The following is a 19,179-nucleotide window of genomic DNA, read 5'->3' on the forward strand; positions in this document are numbered from 1 at the left end:
TCAGGACTTGGGGGAAGAGAGCTGGTGTGAGCCATGGAGACTTTCTGGGGAAAGAACATTCCAGGCAGAGAAAAACCTGCAAAGGTCCAAGATCCTGCTTGCCCGGTTTAAAGACCAAGAAGAAAGGTCCATGGAGGTTTTACTTAATGTTTGTGTTTTTCTCAGTAAAACACCAGAATGGTGTCAGGACCGGGAACTGTGCGCTGGGAAGACAGGACAAAAAGAAACAAAGTCCCTGCTCTCCACTCTGGTGAGACTCGGGTAGTAACAATCAGCTACCCAGAGTTCACTGAAAGACAAAATGTATTCTCCTCTAATTAACAGCTGTTTCCACTCCCTCCTTGCTGCTTCCCACCCACTGGATAACAAGTTCTGTCACAAACTTGGACCAAGGACATATTGAGCAGTGGCCTTTCAGTTTTACTGTAGTACCACAAAGGAGACAACCAGGGATGGAGAGATGGCTCAGCTATTAAGATCACTTGTTATTGGACGCAGGTTCTATTCCCAGCACCCACATGGTGGTTCACAACCATCGGTAAGTCTAGTTCCAGGGGACGCAACACCTTCTTTTGAACTCTGTATACCAAGCACTCATGTGGTACACATAACATGCAGGTAAAACATTCACTGTAAAATAAAAAACACAAATCAAATTGAGAGAGAGAGAGAGAGAGAGAGAGAGAGAGAGAGAGAGAGAGAGAGAGACCCATGTTTCTTCTCTGCAGAATACAGCCTCTGATTTTTCTTCTATATTCCACTGCCCAGATCCTAAACCCCAGCACCTGCACCAAGAATAAAGCTGATGTGGTAGGAGACAAGGCTGGGCCAGTGTCATAGCATGAAAAGCCTTGGATAATTTAAATGTACTAGTTTAATGAAACAAGTCTGGCAGCTCGAACCAGAGCCCTTTCCAAGAGCCCCATCCTGCAACTTAACCAGGCAGTGATTTGGGGCACAAGGCTGAAGTCAGGTCCTGAGTGTGAGTTTGGCAGCCTGCCACTGCCTTCTTCAGGTTAAGCCCGCCACCTGTGATGAACTGCAGCTTATTGGCTGTGATTGGCTGTGATCAGCGGTTACGGCATTGAGCTCCTGCCTGGGATTGCTTGTTAATTCTGTAAGTTAGATTTCAGAGCCTTGAGAAAGGACTTGGGTCTGGAGGGTGCCTCTGCGGATAGTTAGGTAGGTTTGACAAGTGATGGTTGTCTGGGATGTCTCTAAGCTGAGGTAATAAGCAAACTACAGAGGGGAGATCCCTGGTGGTGGAGCAGGAATGAAGAGTCTAGGGACACTCTTGTGCCATAAGATTATTGGCACAATGGCTCTAAGGCACTGGAGCTTCCCTGAGAGTCTCAAGCTGGAAGGAAAGGCAAGACCAGTTGTACAGCCCGAGGAACCATCTCTGCTCTCTTCAGATGACATTCCACTTCTAACAGCTTACCATATTGCAACGGGCCAGGACGTGGCTCCATTTAAACTTTAACACCAGGTCAGGACTTCTAAGATGGACTTGGGGTTCACTGAGCCTCTTTGTTCCTCTTCTCAATGCAGCCACATTGAATAGATCTCCTTTCTCCATTCTCCACTATTGCATGTTTCTGCAATTGATATATTGAGCTTAGCTTCTCAGAGCCACTAGGATACAGGCTTGTATCCTAAAAACTCCAGTAACAAGAAGGCCTCCCCCCGCCCCCCGTGGGGGCTGGATGGCTCAGTGATTAAGAGAATTTAACTGCTTTTTCACAGGACCTCTAGTTTGGTTCCTAGCAATCACTACAATTGGCTCACAATCACCTTGAATTTCAGTTCCAGAGGGATCTAGTACCTCTGGCCCCCAAGGGATATAAAATAAAGTCAATAATAATAATAATAACAAAAGAAGAAACAGAAGAAGAGGGAGAGGAAAAGGAAAAGAAGGAGGAGGAGGAGGAGGAGAAGAAGAAGAAGAGAAGAAGAAGAAGAAGAAGAAGAAGAAGAAGAAGAAGAAGAAGAAGAAGAAGAAGAGGAGGAGGAGGAGGAGGAGGAGGAGGAGGAGGAGGAGGAGGAGGAGGAGGAGGAGTAGTAGGAGAGGAAGAGGAGGAGGAGGAGAGGAAGAGGAGGAGGAGGAGAGGAAGAGGAGGAGGGGGAGAAGGAGAAGAAGAAGAGAAGAAGAAGAAGAAGAAGAAGAAGAAGAAGAAGAAGAAGAAGAAGAAGAAGAAGAAGAAGAAGAAGAAGAAGAAGCCATCACCACCATGAGGTGAAAATCTAAGACTAGAATATTCAGAAAGTGAAACAGGTAGATGAGGGGGAAGGTTAGAATGGGGATGAACTGGTAGTGAACAGGGAACACTGTCTAGTACCAAGGAGAGCAGAATAGTGCTGCAGAAAGCTGAGTCCACTGATGGATTCAGCAGTCAGAATGCTGTTGCCATTGGCATCTGTCAGGGAGCTGTGAACAGGCAGGGCCATACACAGTCCCTAAGGAAGAAGAGACCTGTTTAAGATGTTTGGCTGTGCCGAGCAGGGGTGAGGATCATCTAGATGGGAGGACTATGGGGCATGAGATGCCTGCTGATGAGCCTTTCTTCCTGGGCAAAATCAATAGCAGCCCCAGCGCATGGACAAGAAAGGGCACGTTTTGGTAGAACGCAATGTAGCTTATGGCAGTCAGTCTTTAGTCTGGGACTCTTTCCAAAGAATTGTGCCTCTGGTGGCGTTGCTGAGGGAATCAGCTTCCAGATCAATTTGGTTGGGAAGCTGACCTGACACGCACACACATCTGCTTCATTCAACGGGCTGTGAAAATACCTGGGGCTGCAGAGGAATAAATAAGAGTGGAACATTTTCTAGGATCAAGGCTGCATGAGACAACTAATGTGAGTTTAGTTTCTTTACATTTGACCAATATTAAACATTACAACATAGCTGTATAATGATAACAGAAAATTTCAGAAATTGGTATGGATGTCAGACAATATTCAGAAGAAAGGAAATTAAACTTTGGCTCTCTGCTGCTGGAAGTTGACGTGCTACGCCTACTGAGGAAGACCCAGAGGTTTGCAGGACCACGTGAGCCATGGCCTGGCCATCAACATGCAGTTCATTTTGACAAGTATCCCCCAGTTTACTCTGCGGAAAGTTGGCACAAGGTAACTCGTCACTGATAGGACAACGAGATCCTTTGCTTCAGGCTCGACACCCTGTAGAGCTATTCAGCTAGCACAGGCAAACAAATGCTTCCCCAGACGAGGCTGGGGCTGCCTCATCCTTCCTGCACTTGGTGCGCCCAGACTGTCCTGAGTTGTAGACGGAGATGATGCTGGAGCCTGTCCTGAGGAGGACCGACCGTATCATTCAGTGGAAGAACTGAGGTTCAGGGTCTTTGGAGCGCTTGTATCTTGGGAGGCTTGAAGATACAGAGGGAAGATATAGCAGAATTCCCCAGTCCAGTCAATTTAAATATTAATACAAGAAGCCTGTGATTGGATAGGGGAAAGGGAGGTGGAGCTAAGAGTTTCAGAGATAGAGACAGAGACTAAAAGAAGGAAGATAGAGGAACAGGGCTATCCAGACTTTCCCTGGCTTTAAATAGCCACAGGCACCTATGATTATTTTATAAGAGATGGATAATTACAGGACAATTTGTCTTATCTAGGTTGGCAATTTATATCAATTATCAATTGGCTCTGAAATTATTGTGTGGGCATCTTGTGAATTGAGAACTTACTGATATATAAATCTGACTGATTGCTTATAGGCTTAGTCTAGCGGTTTGCTTTTACTGGGTTATGGCTGAGAAGGAACTAGTGGCTCTGAGATAAGTGAACCAGAGCTGGGAAGACCTCAATCAGTCACTGCTGGGGCTAGCCTAGAGGCAGAGGCGGTGAGCCCACCAGGGCAGTGAGTAGCCGGTATAGCATGGGATGGTGCCGAGTTTTTTTTTTTATACTATATCCTGCAACAGGAAGACCTTTGAAAGACTTGTGAAGTTTTAGAAAGCATACGTCTATGTGATATTTCAGCCTTTAAAATGAGGACATTTTTAAAGTGATGTCCTCATTAGAACATTGTATGTGATGTCAAGTTCATAATAAATTTGTTACTGAAAAAAACAAAACAAACTAAAAAAAAAAAAAAAACCAACACATAAAAACCAACCTACCACAGTAAGGTATAGGTATACTTTAATAAAATTAATAAGTAACTTTAGAATACTTGATCATGATTTAAAACATGTGTAGCTGTAAACCATCTGACCCGCTTGCTAAGTGATAGAGGTGTTTAGGAAATTCCTACAGCTTAAAAAAAAAAAATAAACGTTAAGGGTTGGAGAGATGGCTCAGAGGTTACGATCGCTGTCTGTTCTTCCAGAGGTCCCAAGTTCAATTCCCAGCAACCACATAATGGCTCACAACCATCTGTAATGGAATCTGATTCTGTCTTCTGTTGTGTCTGAAGACAGTGTACTCACATACATCATCTTTAAAAAAAACCTGAAAACTAAAAGTTTTCAAGCTTGTAGAGATTAGGTTAATTAATCTAATGGAATGATGTTAATGTTAGTTTTCTAAAATATATTCATTTAAAAACGAATGAAGAATAGAGTCCTCTTCTCTGTGGAATGCACACAGCATTATGTCTGTAAATATGTCTGAAAAGCTAGGCCAGCACCGCTGTAATAGCTGTCCGTGGGGAGGAGAAATGAAGTCGCTGTCAGGATGGGAGAGGTGTTTTGTCTTGTTTCAAACGCATGCATTATATGCTCAAGAAATGTTATTGCTGCCCCCCTAAGCGGGGACAGGCCCATAGCTCAGTGGCAGAACACTTTTCCTGGCATATACAACTGCCAGGGTTCGAGCCCTGGCACCACAAAATCCAAACCACACTAAGCTAAATCAGGATTATTATACCAACCCTGGTTCACCAACGTTGGAAAGACAGTTTTGTCAAGTTGGCTAACTCCTAGACTATCTTAACCTGATTTTTTTTCTCTCTCTCTTTCAGTACATATGAGTTTGGTTATTTTATCCACTGTGAATTATTGGTCCAGCCAATCACTTCTATGGCGACAGATTCTTCATTTGAATATAAGCTTAGAGTTGAGAGGCCCTCCAAACAGTTCTCTTTTGATAGGTGCCCCGATTATGATTCACTCTTGTATACTGGAAAAGAAAAGAGTATGAGACCTAGCAAGGCGGACCGTATGCTTCAGGTACCGGAAATGAGTAGGGCCGGGGGAGATGGCTTAGTGGGTAGAACGCTTGCCACGTGAGCCATGCGAGTCACGTGGGCCGCCCGGGGATTGAGTTTGGATACCCAGAGCCCAAGCAAAACTGGGTGCAGTAGCCCAGTTTTCCTATAGTGAGATCAGAGTCACAGACAGCTGGAGGGTGGGGGGTAGCTGACCTGAGAGGACACAGCAGTTTAAACAAGAGACTCAGTCTCAAAATGAAAGTCAAGGGACTCGACCCAAGACTGCCTCCGGAGCTCCACATGTGTGTCATGGCATATGCATGCCCATATACACGTGAACTCGGACATACAGACATCAGGCAAACAAAGATATTTTCTGAATCATTAAAAAAAAGCCGGGCGTGGTGGCACACACCTTTAATCCCAGCACTCCTGAGGCAGAGGCAGAGGCAGAGACAGGGGGATTTCTGAGTTCGAAGCCAGCCTGGTCTACAGAGTGAGTTCCAGGATAGCCAGGGCTACACAGAGAAACCCTGTCTCTAAAAATCAAAACCAAAACCAAAAAAAAGAAAAAAAAAAAAAAGAACCCTGTACAAATTATTCTTTACAAAACAGAACACTTCTCAACCTTTAATTTCTCATCTGTCTTTGAGGCACCACAGGAACAACCAGAGAAACAGATTCGATGAAGACATTTTATTTACCTTTCCCCTAGGTACATAGGTGACATAATTATAGACAAGTTTTGATACACAGGAAAACCCTTCTGTCTACCTTCCTTTTTTTTTTTTTTAAATGGATCATCACAATATTTTTTTTTTTTTTTACAATTTTAAAACAATACACAGCTTTCTCGGGCTGAAGCAATTGCAAGAACGTATTGGTATTGGTATATTACAGCTACTTACAATGTTTAAGAATAGCAATGGAGAAAAATAAGTTATTTAAATATTGATTTCATATACAGAAAGTGCAATGTTGTTAGTTGTCATATAACTTGCTTGACAGTTTGTGGGGTTTCTTCCCTATCAATTTTAAAAATCAAGATAACATGGACTCAAGACAGAATTTTTCGGGAACCTCACTCAGTCCTCACACAGCAGTGACTTGGGAATCTACTTGTGTTCCACCGCAGTTGTGAAACACACTACTCCGTGTCCAGGACTCTTTTCTCACAGAAGAATCATTTCTAGTTCCATCCGCACCTGGGGTCGGGACAGAGAAAAGGGCCCCCAAATATGCAAGGCCATGAAAAGCTATTTGCTCTCAGTATCTGGGAATGTAAATAGTAGTTTGGGCAGCTGCTTTCTCTGCAGACAGCGGAGACACACCAATCACACACATTCTGGGTAGCTACCTGAGCCGAAACGCCTTTCCAGGTTAGTTTTGTGCTTTGCAAAGACAACAATTTTCACTGTCATTCAAAATTCTGTACCAAATGCAACCGATCAAAAGTGGCTATTGCTAAAGCCGGCCGCCTGTCCGCTAACAGCCACAGGCAGCCCCGAGTCTCCTCAGAGTCATACGCTAATGTTCAGGCTTTTCTCAGACCAAATGAAACGTTCAAAGCAAAAGAAAACCAAACAAATATGATACAAGGAAAGGAAAGGAAGGGAGGGAGGGAGGGAGGGAGGGAGGGAGGGAGGGAGGGAGGGAGGGAGGGATAAGAAGCCTCAGCCCCTTCAGATCAGACATTCACACTAAACTCGTGGTCCCTGAATTTAATTCTCCATGCAAAGGCGACAATTTCCAGAGAGAAAAAAGCTACTGTTTGACATTCTCAAGACCTCCTTGATTGACTTAAAACAGAAAACCCTACACCAAGAATGAACTGAAACTTGGAAATTCCCAAAAGATTTCTCCTCCTCCCTGGTTACCTCCGATGTTACTTTTGCGAGGTCTCTCTCTCTTCGCTCAGCTAAAATCAAAGGGCAGTCTGTTGCACGGTCAGGCCAGGGTTACTTCAAAAGCAAGAGAAGAAGCCTGTTTTCCAATGCCAACCCCCACAACAGCATGTGACTGGGTCCTGGACTGGCAGAGAACCCTGCACCCCCACCCATTGGGTGGCCTATGCCTGACCCTGGAAGCTAACCGTGAGCTCTTTATTAAGAGTCCAATAGGAACCCAGTGCCTTTACTCTTCTCATTCTAAACTGCCTCAACTTCTCCACGTGGCATTTTATAGTAGGCGAAGGGAAGTGAGGAAACCAAGCAATATTATTATTTTTTAGCGCACACTAAAATGTGTGTGGGGTGGGGGGAATCACCTGAGATGTTCCTCAGAGACGTGGACCAGCTATATAAACCATAAGGCCAGGATGGCGTTGTTATTCATAAAACCGCTTGCCCTTCTCTTCTGAGGGGAATCAAATTGTAATAACCCAAATGAACTAGCGGAGGACTGATCCGGGCCTTGTATTCAAAATGCTTCCACGATAACTGGAGACTTCACATCGTGCTTGCAAGAATATGAAGAAAAAACACTTTGTAAGCAATGGATCAGGCACACCTGTCTAAGTGTGCCAACTGCTAGAAAACCAGACGCCAGACAAAAAGAGGGCAGATCACATGGAAATCAAAGTTGGAAAAACCAGTTGAAAATATGCAATATTTAACACCCAGCGGATGTGGTTTATCTGGCTCCATAATGAACCTTTGCTTGAATTAAAATAATTATCTACATAACAAATGAGAGATAATAAAACCGGCCAAAATGGAAAAAAAATTAAAAACAAACAAACAAAAAGAACTTTAAATGAGTAAACTACTTCCCTTTTTAGAAAAAAAAATCTTTCTGAAATATGCAACTTACAATGGCTTTCTGCAAAGGTGATCTGATAGTTGATGAATGGATTTGGGGATGGATGAGGTTAGGATTTCACATAAATACTGCAACACCATGGCCACCGTGACAGCCACTCACAACACCATGGCCACTGTGACAGCCTCTCACAACACCATGGCCACCGTGACAGCCTCTCACAACACCATGGCCACCGTGACAGCCACTCACAACACCATGGCCACCGTGACAGCCACTCACAACACCATGGCCACCGTGACAGCCACTCACAACACCATGGCCACTGTGACAGCCTCTCACTAAAGGCAGAAGACTGAAGGGCAGTCACTACACACACACGTGCCCCTCTGTGAGTCCCGATCGACTTTTACTAAATTATAGTTAGTTCAAAAACTAAAAGTCAACATGAAACGTGTGCCTGGTAGTCACCCTTATAAAATAAGCCATGTTAGAATGAGACTGTTTTTTTAAAAAAAAAGGCTATTTTTGCTGGAAACATCCCAAACACGTTAGATGGCAGTCTAAGCTGAAAATCTGGAACTAGGGTTAAGTAAGGGCTGTGGACACTAGATAGATAACTGGTTAAAAGTTTATATTAAGGCAAATAAAAGCTAATTGCTAGAAAGCAATTAAAATGTCTCTGGTCGTTTATCTACAGGAGAGGAGGACCGTTCTGTTCTTGATAGAGTCAGCTGTTGTAGCTTTTGAACAAATGAGCATGGTCAATAGTATACAGTAACTCCAGAGTCTGTTGCTTTGGCCTAGCTAAGCCCATCGGGCTCGGGCATCGGGTGACCAACAGATGCGCAAGGGCACGATCAGACACGAGCCGGCTGCCTCGTCCTCCTAGCCCTCTGACAGCACAAAGACAGACTGGACACACACTGTTTGTAGTGTCTTGGCTCTTCAGTGCCTGAAAACGGAACTAAGTGCGTGTCTTGCCTTTGGGCATCAAAGAGAATCACCTCGATTTCCTCGAGGGGCAGGGGAGGAGGGCTTTACCGGAAGAGAGGGGCCTCGGTTCTGAGTCCCAATCCTGCAGTTCGTGAGCCCCGAGAGAATACTTTTCTTCAACCCCAGCAGACGTGGAGGGATTGTATCGGCTTCCTAAGCACAGTGAGAGGCTGGCTCTTGTCTAGGGAGGGCCACGCCGGCCTGGCTACATAGCCTCAGGGCTTGGTGGCAGTTTGAAGAGTCTGGCTGCCGTTATGAGTTTCCTTATGTGTCTCTCCTCGGTGATGCCGGCCTCCTGAAGGCAAGAGTGGGACAGGGAAGGCACTTGGCTCAGCGTGCTGAACCCTGCGTCAGAAAGGGTGCTCGTGTACATGGGCAGGCCGATAGAGATGAGCCAATCCGACATGGACGCAACACAGCCGGGAGAGAGGGGCTTTCTGCAGATTTCCGTCAGCCCACCACTCGGGATCTGTATAAAGAAGAAAAGCCATGTCATGAAGATTGCACAAGCACCGTGAGTTACCTTTTGCATGGCCAAGGGACATAGAAGTGCAATACATCACTGCTATGAGACGTCAAAGTCAACATTAAGAACTTTGCTCAAAAGATATAAAAGACTTTTTATAGAGCTACCTCTAGAAGATTCCAGAAGGAATTTCGGACTAGACCAAATTCCAATTTCCTGTATAAGGCTCCAAGCTGTAGGCATTTACGTCTATCTTGTTATTTTGTCTCCATGAAATCCCTTAACTAAGGTGAACTACAGAGACAAACTTGTATGACAGTGTAAAAAAGATACTCAGTGGGTAGTGTTTCTATAAAATGTATTTTCTACTGTAGTTTTGACTCTATATTAACAACCAGAAAATTAAACATTTAAATGTACATCATTAATCAACAATTTAAAATATAATAATATTGAGTTGACTAGGACAGAGAAAAGGACCTGAAACCTTATTGCTAAGGCTATCTTTCTGAAGGAGATTTGCAGGGTGTAAAAGCCTACACAATATTGTACAATTGTGCATGTACTCAGATTCACAAAGGCGTACATCATATGCATGGAGGCCAGAGGTCACGTTTCCACGTCCTTACAAGAGCTAGTCATCTTTTATTTTGAAACAGGGTCTTTGGCTTTCATCTGGCACTTGGTAATTCAGCTAGGCTGGGCGCTCAGTGAGCTCCGGGATCTACTTGTCTCTCCTTCCCTCTGCAGCCACACACAGGATTACAAGTGTGGAGTTTTTTCACAAGGGGGCTAGAGACAAAGCTTAAGTACTCATGCCAATACTCTTTGCTCAGACAGCCATCTCTCCAACCCTGACTGTGTGTGATCTTAATGAAGCAAGCTCTCACTAGCGAATACATCCTCAGGTATTATTGGAATGTCCAGAGGTGTGTTTTAAAGCAAGCTGCCTTTCACTACATAATTTAAAATACAAAGAAAGGAATAAACCCTAAACACTTATGGATATGTAATTGGTTAAGCCATAGAATATCCACCTAATAAAAATCTTGAAATCCTGATCATGAATTTTTTTTTTTTTTTACTAAGACAGACACAGGATCTGATCAGTAAAAACCATCAGGCTTAGAACTGTGGTGCCTCTGCTGCTCATGCGCACAGAAATGGTGTGGTTAAAACTGAGCAGCAGAGGTCTGATACACTTAGGGCACACAGCATGGTGTTTAGAGAAGTGCAAAACTCACACAATAGCTAAGCCAAGCTACTTAGCAGACATCCATTACTTCGCTAATCCACACGCCTTTTTCGTGGAATAAGAATACAGCCGCATGCATCAGCATCTTCCTTCCGCCAAGGACAGAGCACACTCATGTCCACTGCAGTGTGTGTGGGATGCACAGAGCTCGGGAATGAACTTACTTATTTGGTTAGCATTTGGTGTCCTGTGTATGGATTTTAAAAATAGGTGTTCCTTGTGCTGATGGGACGAACCTCCTCCCTTTTTGTCTTTCTAGAACTGTCGTAGCCTTGGTCATCCAAGAATATGCCTGAAGCCAGGCGGTGGTGGCACACGCCTTTAGTCCCAGCACTTGGGTGGCAGAGGCAGGAGGATTTCTGAGTTCGAAGCCAGTCTGGTCTACAGAGTGAGTTCCAGGACAGCTGGGGCTACACAGAGAAACCCTGTCTCGAAAACAAAAAACAAAAACAAAAACAAAAAAAACAACCAAAAAACCAAAACCAAAACAAACAAACAAACAAACAAACAAAAAAAGAGAATGTGCCTGAAATCCCAGCATTGAAGAGGCTGAGGCAGGTAGATCACCAATTGAAGGCTAACTTGACCATGTCTCTAAGTAAACAAATAAATAAAGCAAAACGAAGAAACAAACACATAAATAATAACGGGTTGGTAGCTTAGTGGTAGAGTCCTGTTCTAATAGGCATAAAACCCAGAAAAATAAAATCCAAGTCTAGGCTGACAGTATTATTTTCTCCCCAGGTTTTTTTCCCTAGGTTTCTAGCAAGTCTTTGTGTTATCAATGCCTGCCAGTAATGACCTCGTAACTAGATATATTGCAGAAATCTACGTGGGTTGCTCACCGCCATCCGATGTTGCTTCCGAAGCAGCTTCACCCGGATCTGGTCCATGTTGGTGGCAACATCCCTCTCAGGCTGCTCTAGGTCCTCTGCGTATCTCTGTACCAGGGCTTCCGGGATCCCACAACGGCCATGCTGCCCAGGGAAAGAGAAATGTGGCATCAGTGGTGGTCCAGACATACCCCACCTAAGATACACAGCTTAGCTATCAGGAAGTAACACCCGGGGTTTCAGCTCAAAAGGAACATAACCCATTTATTATGGGGCAGGTCCTGAAAAGAAGCTGCTTGTATTTTCACCTTACAAATACTGATGAGCTCTACAGAAATATTTCAAATTAGAATTAGGACAACACAATCCTGTGTTTTCCAGGCCAACACCTTAAACCCATTTTTATAAAATTCAATTCCTTAGCCAAACCATTGCTCTACAGACACTATTTGCCCTTCATCCAAGAATCACACCGCTACATCACCAGGCCACATTACAACTCTCCCTATTTTCCCTTCAAAGGACACAGTCATACATAGAGTATCAAAGAGGAAGAAAAGAAGGAAAGGCCTGGGGCGTAGGGGGTGGGGTGGAGGAGGTGTTCTTAGGTGGCATTCATGATCATAAGGATTTAATAACAAGGACTCTTGGGGACACATTATAACAGAAGATGCATTTCCAGAAGAAAAGTATGGCCACCTCTATTATTACTGACTTATCTTCAAAGTCGCTTTGGTGTTGATAGCCTTTTTCTCTTCTCTTTTCAAATGAGAACTGCATTTCAGTATCGATAGAAATGTTTTTGGTACACCAGCGATTTTCATATTATGCCCCCACCCGCTGTTCTATATAGATATTTGTATAATTACTGCAGTACATCTGAACACGGTTCTGAACCATGGTGCTTTACAATTTTCTATATATGCTCCCATTAATGGTATTTGCTTACAGCAAGCTGTCTATGAGTAGATAATGCAGGTCAGGTATCTGAAAGCACAGTTAAACTATACAGAAACGGAGACACAACCTGCTGTGGGATAATGCACACTAGATTCGGGTCTCTCTTGCCCATCACACCAGCCTATGAGGGTCAATTCTGGTGCTGATCCTGTTCCCTGAAAAGCACAGCTGCCACAAACTAAAACCAAGTAAGAGAAAAAGAAAACCATGAAGCTGTGTTTGTATTTAATCCAGGGGTAGAGGGTTGTACTCCCAGTTCAGAGGCCATAGGCAGAATGAACCACGTGGCCTGCAGAGCACATGTGACCAAGGCCTTTCCTGGCTCTCATTTGAATGGTGCACACCTTTAATCCCTGCACTTGGGAGGCAGAGGCAGGCGGATCTCTGAGTTCAAGGCCAGCCTGGTCTAAAGAGCAAGTTCCAGGGCACACAGGGCTACAGGGAAACCCTGCCTTGAAAAACCAAACCAAAAAAACCAAAAGGAATCAACAGTTAGGGCCCTGAGACCCAGGCCTCGGATACCTTATCAGAGTAGGGCTCCTCAGTGAGATCAATGCCCTCCGCCTGCAGCTTGTTCTCCGTGAGCATCTCTAGGTCCACACCCCGGACACAGGAAACCTTCCTGCTCAGCACTGGGCCCAGTTTCACACCATGCTCCTGCAGGCTAGTGCTCTCGGGCAGCTCAGCCAGCCAGGGTGGAGGTCTCGTACAGGCTGGGCTGCCCGGCTCAGTCCCGGAGGAAGGCCTGGGTTCCCGGGGAGAGGGGCAGTCGCTGGGACTGACTGGGCTGGCAGGGCTGGCTTTCTTCAGTGGCAGGATGGGTGCCTCTGGGCTGGGGACCAAGTGCAGGCCATTGGCCAGGCGCTCTCGGCTTTTCTTGGCTGGCACAGGAGGGGGCTGCGACGGATGTCGGGACTGTGTCCTGGTCTCAGGGGCGCTCTGCTCCCCGTCTACCCCTTCTTTGGTGCCCAGGGGGTGGTGATCATGTCCTTTTCTGAGACCCTCAAGAGACGTCCTTGTTAAGCCGGGTTTAACAGGCGGCTGGGCCTCGAAATCTCTGGGTATACACTGAGGAGGAGCTATCCCAAGGTTGGAGGCCACCACGGAGCCATCCAGTTTCTTAGCCATTGTTTTCGGGGGGTCGGAAAATCTCTTGCTTTGGGTCAGAAGCATCACATCTGCTGTGGGATCTCGGCCTCGTGGCAGAGCCTTGGAGGTGCAGGCAGACGTCTTCTGCGGCACTTCTGGTACATTCTGAGAACAGGTTTCTGGCATCTCGGTAGGCACATTCTTGCCAACATCAGCATCTCCCTGAAGGTCATCCAGGGAATGGGATCGGGGCCAACTTTCCACAGGCTCAGGACCCTCCAGGGTTTCACAGCTGCGACAGATGGAGACCGGGAGGCTCCTTCGGTTTTTACTCAAATCAGTCACAGAGGGCACGTCACAGCTCTTGGCAGTGTCCGGGGCTAGACCTCGTCCCAGCCTGCCCTCCTCTCCCTGCTTGCGCACCTCCCCTGATTTCATTAAAGGCAATGTCGGGTAGTTGCCTGGCTGACTCCTGGTGAAAGACTTTAAGTTGGACTCCGTGGACGACTTGGTAGACAGAACGCTGGGTTTGTGAGTTTTGGCTATGAGAGAAGGAGATTATTTTACAATGACGTTTTAAAGTCACTGAAACTGATGTACAAACAAGGGCTAGGGGACACTGAAAAAAAAAAGTGGGGTGATTAGCGACCCATTTTTATTTTTATGAAGAATTCTAGTTTATTAAAGTTCTAATAGGGACTGAAACTAACTGGTTATGTGGAAAAGAAACACTGGGTCAAGCAGAAACAGAAGGCCAGGGCTAATGTCTAATCCAAGCTGCTTTTGGTAAGGAAAGACTGGCAATGCACTCAGAAACCAAGCCATACGATCTCCGTTTGGCCGATATGGGTTTTCTGAAGTCAGGGTTGAACTGGTTCCTTAGAATGGGGTCTGTGAATGGTACCCACGAAGGGGTGATCAAAAGAAGAGGAACAAAACTTCCAATCATTCTCTCCTTCAAAGCTGCTCTTCTTGAATAAATGTACCCAGAAGCAAGGAAGCCACCTGGATACGGATCAGTAAACAAACCGAAGGGAGAGTTTCGTCAGAGACCACTTACAAAATGCCGACTCATATGCTTCCAGCACAGTTACTGTCCTACCTGAACTATCAGCCTGCCATAGGCCACTAACTTGATAACTCTTGATTGGTATTTAGCTGCGGTGTGACAAGCTTTCTGGGGAATATGCTCTATGTAGGCTCATGTGTAGGTACTGGCAAGAAGTTCATGCGTGTGTGTGTGTGTGTGTGTGTGTGTGTGTGTGTGTCTGTCTGTCTGTCTGTCTGTCCACACACACACACACACACAAATCAATGGTGCTTTGTCTCTTCTTTTGTTAATAAGACATTTGCTGTGTCCCTAGTAGCTAGTCTGATAAACCTGAGAATATTCCACGTAACGGATTATCTGAGCCACGTGATTAAGTTTCTCGAGAAAAAGAGATAAACACCACACATCTTCACAAGGCTTGCAAAATACAAAGATGGTCTGATCTATGGAAAGTTAGTAAGTTATTAATATAACTAAGAGATTTTTTTCTGCTAATCTATCTATAAGCAAACATCCCGAATTCGGCATTTCAGTTTAGAATCCTGACTCTCCCCCATTAAGTAACACGACCCTTTGGATATAAACATGAACAGCAGCAGGGTGAAATCAGGCTGCGGGCCAATTTGATAGGGAGGGAAAGAACATGCGTTGGGTGGTGAGCACTCAGTAAGAAAAATAGCTACTTTAGGGCAAATGAAGGCATTCTTTGATAAAAACAACAACAACAACAACAACAACAACAACCTCTGTGTGAGGCAATCTAGATGAAGGAAATGGAACAGAAAGACAAGACCTGAGGCTCTGGCATTCCAAGAGCTTTGGGCCCTCATCAGCAGGGAGAAAGAGTTTCCTTCCGTGATTTCACAGCATTCCAAGCTCACTCAAACCTCAAACTGAGAGCATGAAGTGTTGCAGACCCCTGCAGACCCTAAGCCTGGCAGCTAAGCACAGTGCTTTCCTCATGCTAGACTTTTTATTAGTGAGGCCATCTTTCCTGGTGAGTCCCACATCAGCATATGAAATTCTTCATGCCCACCAAAGCGGAGACGCAGACAAATGGTGCGGTGTCCTCAGTGAGGAAGAAGCTCAAACTGCAAACTCTGCCTGCCTGGATTTCCACGCTCATCAACAGCGACACACTAGCCCTTTCTCAATGGGTTGCTATTCTGTTGATAAATGGAGATACTAGCTTGCTGTTACCTCTGATTGTACTGGCAGCATTTCTTATTAACGGAAAGATCACTACAGGTAAATGCAGCGGGGAAATCGCTCACCAAGCACATCAGTTAAGATGGAAAACTCTTTCTTATTAAAGTCCATTGAGCTCAAATGGATTTAGAAATGTTTTCTTCTCTTATTACCTCCCACTATGAACCATATGTTTCAATGCCAGGTTCACATTCTGTTTCATATAGGGAGAGCTCTGAGTTCACCTTTGAAATCAAAGGATGGCTCACCAGTTTATTTAATTCAGATCTTCAATAGAAATAACTGAATTCCCCTGGGGACACCAAACCCTTTGGCATTGCCACCTTTCTTCCTTACTAACCCAGCACTGTTGGGGTTAACTTTATCTGACTATTTCAGCTATAGAAAAAGTTATTAACAAAAACTGACCAAAAAAGCCTTCCGTATGTATGCAAGGATTTGCTGTTTGCTATCCAGGACCCAGTGCAGGGCTCCTTAATGTGTTTTGCCTTGTATTTTAACCAAGGCTATCTAAACGTTAAGCATCAGAGGACCCATTTATCTTCCCAAATTCATTGAACATTCTGGGTGGAAGAGCTTATGGGTAAATTTCTCGGTTCCCAATGTGCTTAGCAGTATGAAGTAGGCAATATGTCCAGAGGTGAGGGCTGTAAGAATGTGGTTGACTGTACCACGAGAATTTGAACTCAAGCCTTTATTTACCTTACCTTAGAGCTGGTCTGGGTGCCCAAAATAACTCTCCCAACACTATTTTTTCAAAAGCATGATTGACACTAAGAAACTACGTTTTATGCCCACCACTTACCATACACATCTGAAACAAAGATTACAATAATGTCACTAATGATACTAAGCCTTACCTCATGGAATATGCCGATGCTTTCTATAGTGTCCTAGAAAACCGTTGTCCAGGGTCATTAACTGATTTCCTAACCCACTAACAAACTGCAACCTATGGCTTGCTTCAGTAAATGCTAAGAAAGAGTCTAACTGGTTACGAAGATTGCTTCCCAACTGTTCAAAGATAGAAGCCACAAATAAGACACGTGGCCTTCTAGTCACCCTCTCTAGGGGTAACTGTCTCTGGAATCAGGCTGCGCGGCTACAACATACAGCTGCAGGGGTTCCCTGATGGATGGTCTACCTGGCAAACTGTTTTTCTTGTGGGCCTAATCGCTCCCAGTACTGAGATGTGAGTGGTTAGTGTGTGAAGAAAAGGGCACAGGAGACTCACAATTTAGGTTTTATGGCTGAAGGTACTTTAGACAGAATTTATAAATGTAGCACAGAGCAGCCAGGAGGACTAGACAGAGTAGTGGGGGACAAGGCCAGAAACAGAAAGTTGACCACTTGCTTCATATCCGTACAAGAATGAAGCCTTCGGAGACACTTGCAATGAGGTGACACTGAGGCAGGTTCTGGGGGTCTGGGCCAACATTACCGTTTTCCAAGTTCTCGCTGCTTTCGTAGCATCCGGAGTCTCGTGGGGATCGTCCACTCAGGCCCTGGTTGTCCACCAGCAGCTTTTCCTGAGAACCGGACTGGTCACTGTTACCTGGAGGATGGATACACAGCATGCTGTCACAAGGAACCTCAAAGTCAGCTCGATCTTCATCCTCAGCTATTGGCACATGTTAAAGCTGAACTAAACAACAACAACAACAAAAACAAAAACAAGCAAACAAAAAACAAACAAGCTAACCGGATCAGAACACCTCTCCTGAAGTAACGTGTCCACCATGTGAAAATAAACTTGGCGAGAGAACCAGGGTTGAGACATGCTGATGGGTTTGGTTAAACAGTGGGAGAGTGAGGCTGCAGAGGGGAGGAGAAACACAGAGTGTGCTACTGTGGTACTGGAGGAGGAGAGCCCTGCAGAGAGATAGCACCATCAATGAGAAGCAGTGTGTGTGTGAATTGGACCTTTACAAGGTGGGTGCGGTTCGATGCTTGTCAGACACATGGAAGACTTGTATGTTGAGTCATTTATGTTACAGGCTTTCCAAATCTGGGAGCTTAGATAAAAGCGACAAATGAAATATTGCTTTATAAGTATTGGGGAGGATTGTTAGCCTACAGTAACAATATGTGGCCAGTTATATCATCTCAGCCAATGGAAGGCTGGTGAGAGAGGAACAGAGCCCTACGCAAGGGGAAACAAAGCTTTCATCTTCTGCAGTGTTCAAAGTTTCCTTTCTCTTTACCCTTCTCCCACTGCCTTGCATTTCTATTCCCTACATCTAGTGTGTGAAGAGTGTTCAGGAGACCCTCTGACCATCAAGCAAAGGAGCTGGCCAGTGCAAATGGCACAGCCCCAGCTTCAGCCGCCCCTCTACAAAGTAGCATCGTTATTTGTCAGTTGGACCTCAGTAATGGTTGGAGAAAGTCAGGAGACAAGTTAACTGTGTTGCTGATGGAGATGACTTCCTGGAGTCAATCCCATGGAGTCAAAGCCACGTGAGTGGTCAGATCCCAGGCTGCTGTGTTTTCTATAGAGGGAGCCCAGGGAACCCGGGACACCCAGGTTTCACAGAACACCTTCAGATTCTTATGTAGAGAAAGCACTTGGTCACACAAAACGGAAACCATAGAACATTTTTTTTTCTACATAAAATAGCTAGTTGCAAAGACAAATGGCTTTAATTTCTTTCTCTCACCTGCCCATCCCAACCACACACACAAAGAAAAATCAACCAACCAATCAATCAATCAATCAATCAACCAGAACTATGATGCTCAGGAAATCAAAAAGAGCACGTGGAGAGGCTGAGTGGTGCCTGCCAGCCACACATGCACTGGTGGGGTCCCACCATCGTCTTCCCACTTCCTGTCTGTATTTCTCAAAGGGAAAGCATTCTATAGCATGCACAATACCAAAGAGGGTGTCAGAAGACATTCTTAAATTATAGCCCCAGAGAACACCAATTAGCAAACGATTGGTGTGGAAGTTAACAAATCAGAAGCACATGAGCAAATCGCACCCCTCCCCCTAAAGCCACCCCAAACTGCGACAATCCATGGCGACGACCTCATCCTGTGGAAGAGCCTGCAGGTTTGGATTGGCCGTTGCTCTTGTCTAGCATGCTATTTAGGAAAACGATCCTTGGAAATAAGGGCTTCGAGCTGTCTTTGAGTACCCTGTGAGACGGTCATTCCTGTCCCTGGTGGCAGCAGTTCAGGGTTGCGGAGCAACAGAGCCGACTACAGACTAGAGGCTACAAAAGGGAAGCATGCCCCGGGCTGCTGCTGAGAAGTGCATCCTGGGACCCCAGCCTTTGCAGGTACTGCAAGGTCCTGCTCTTACAGATCTCTCCAGTGCCCGAGAACCACGGTGCAATTGACTGTCATAAGGAAAACATCTGATGGGGCTAAAGCTGCCACCTTCACC

General features: G+C 45.2%; 1 protein-coding gene across 8 annotated transcripts in view; it reads right to left on the reverse strand.

Annotated features, from left to right (window-relative positions):
- Positions 1–5,853: 5,853 nt before the first annotated feature.
- The window catches only part of Sash1 (SAM and SH3 domain containing 1), a 223,392-nt gene continuing 210,066 nt past the window's right edge, over positions 5,854–19,179 (reverse strand). For 7 of the 8 annotated variants that reach the window (XM_030245256.1, XM_006512837.3, XM_030245255.1 and 4 more), the window contains 4 exons: positions 17,233–17,346; positions 12,965–14,073; positions 11,495–11,626; positions 5,854–9,397 (listed from right to left, as the gene is read on the reverse strand). In XM_030245256.1, the coding sequence (XP_030101116.1) occupies positions 9,134–9,397; positions 11,495–11,626; positions 12,965–14,073; positions 17,233–17,346 (1,619 nt within the window). In that variant the 3' untranslated portion in view covers positions 5,854–9,133. The remainder of the gene's footprint in view (positions 9,398–11,494; positions 11,627–12,964; positions 14,074–17,232; positions 17,347–19,179) is intronic. The other variant, NM_175155.4, reaches the window with a different exon arrangement.

The sequence above is a fragment of the Mus musculus genome, chromosome 10 (genome assembly GCF_000001635.26).
Source record: "Mus musculus strain C57BL/6J chromosome 10, GRCm38.p6 C57BL/6J".
In the NCBI taxonomy this organism is placed as follows: Eukaryota; Metazoa; Chordata; class Mammalia; order Rodentia; family Muridae; genus Mus; species Mus musculus.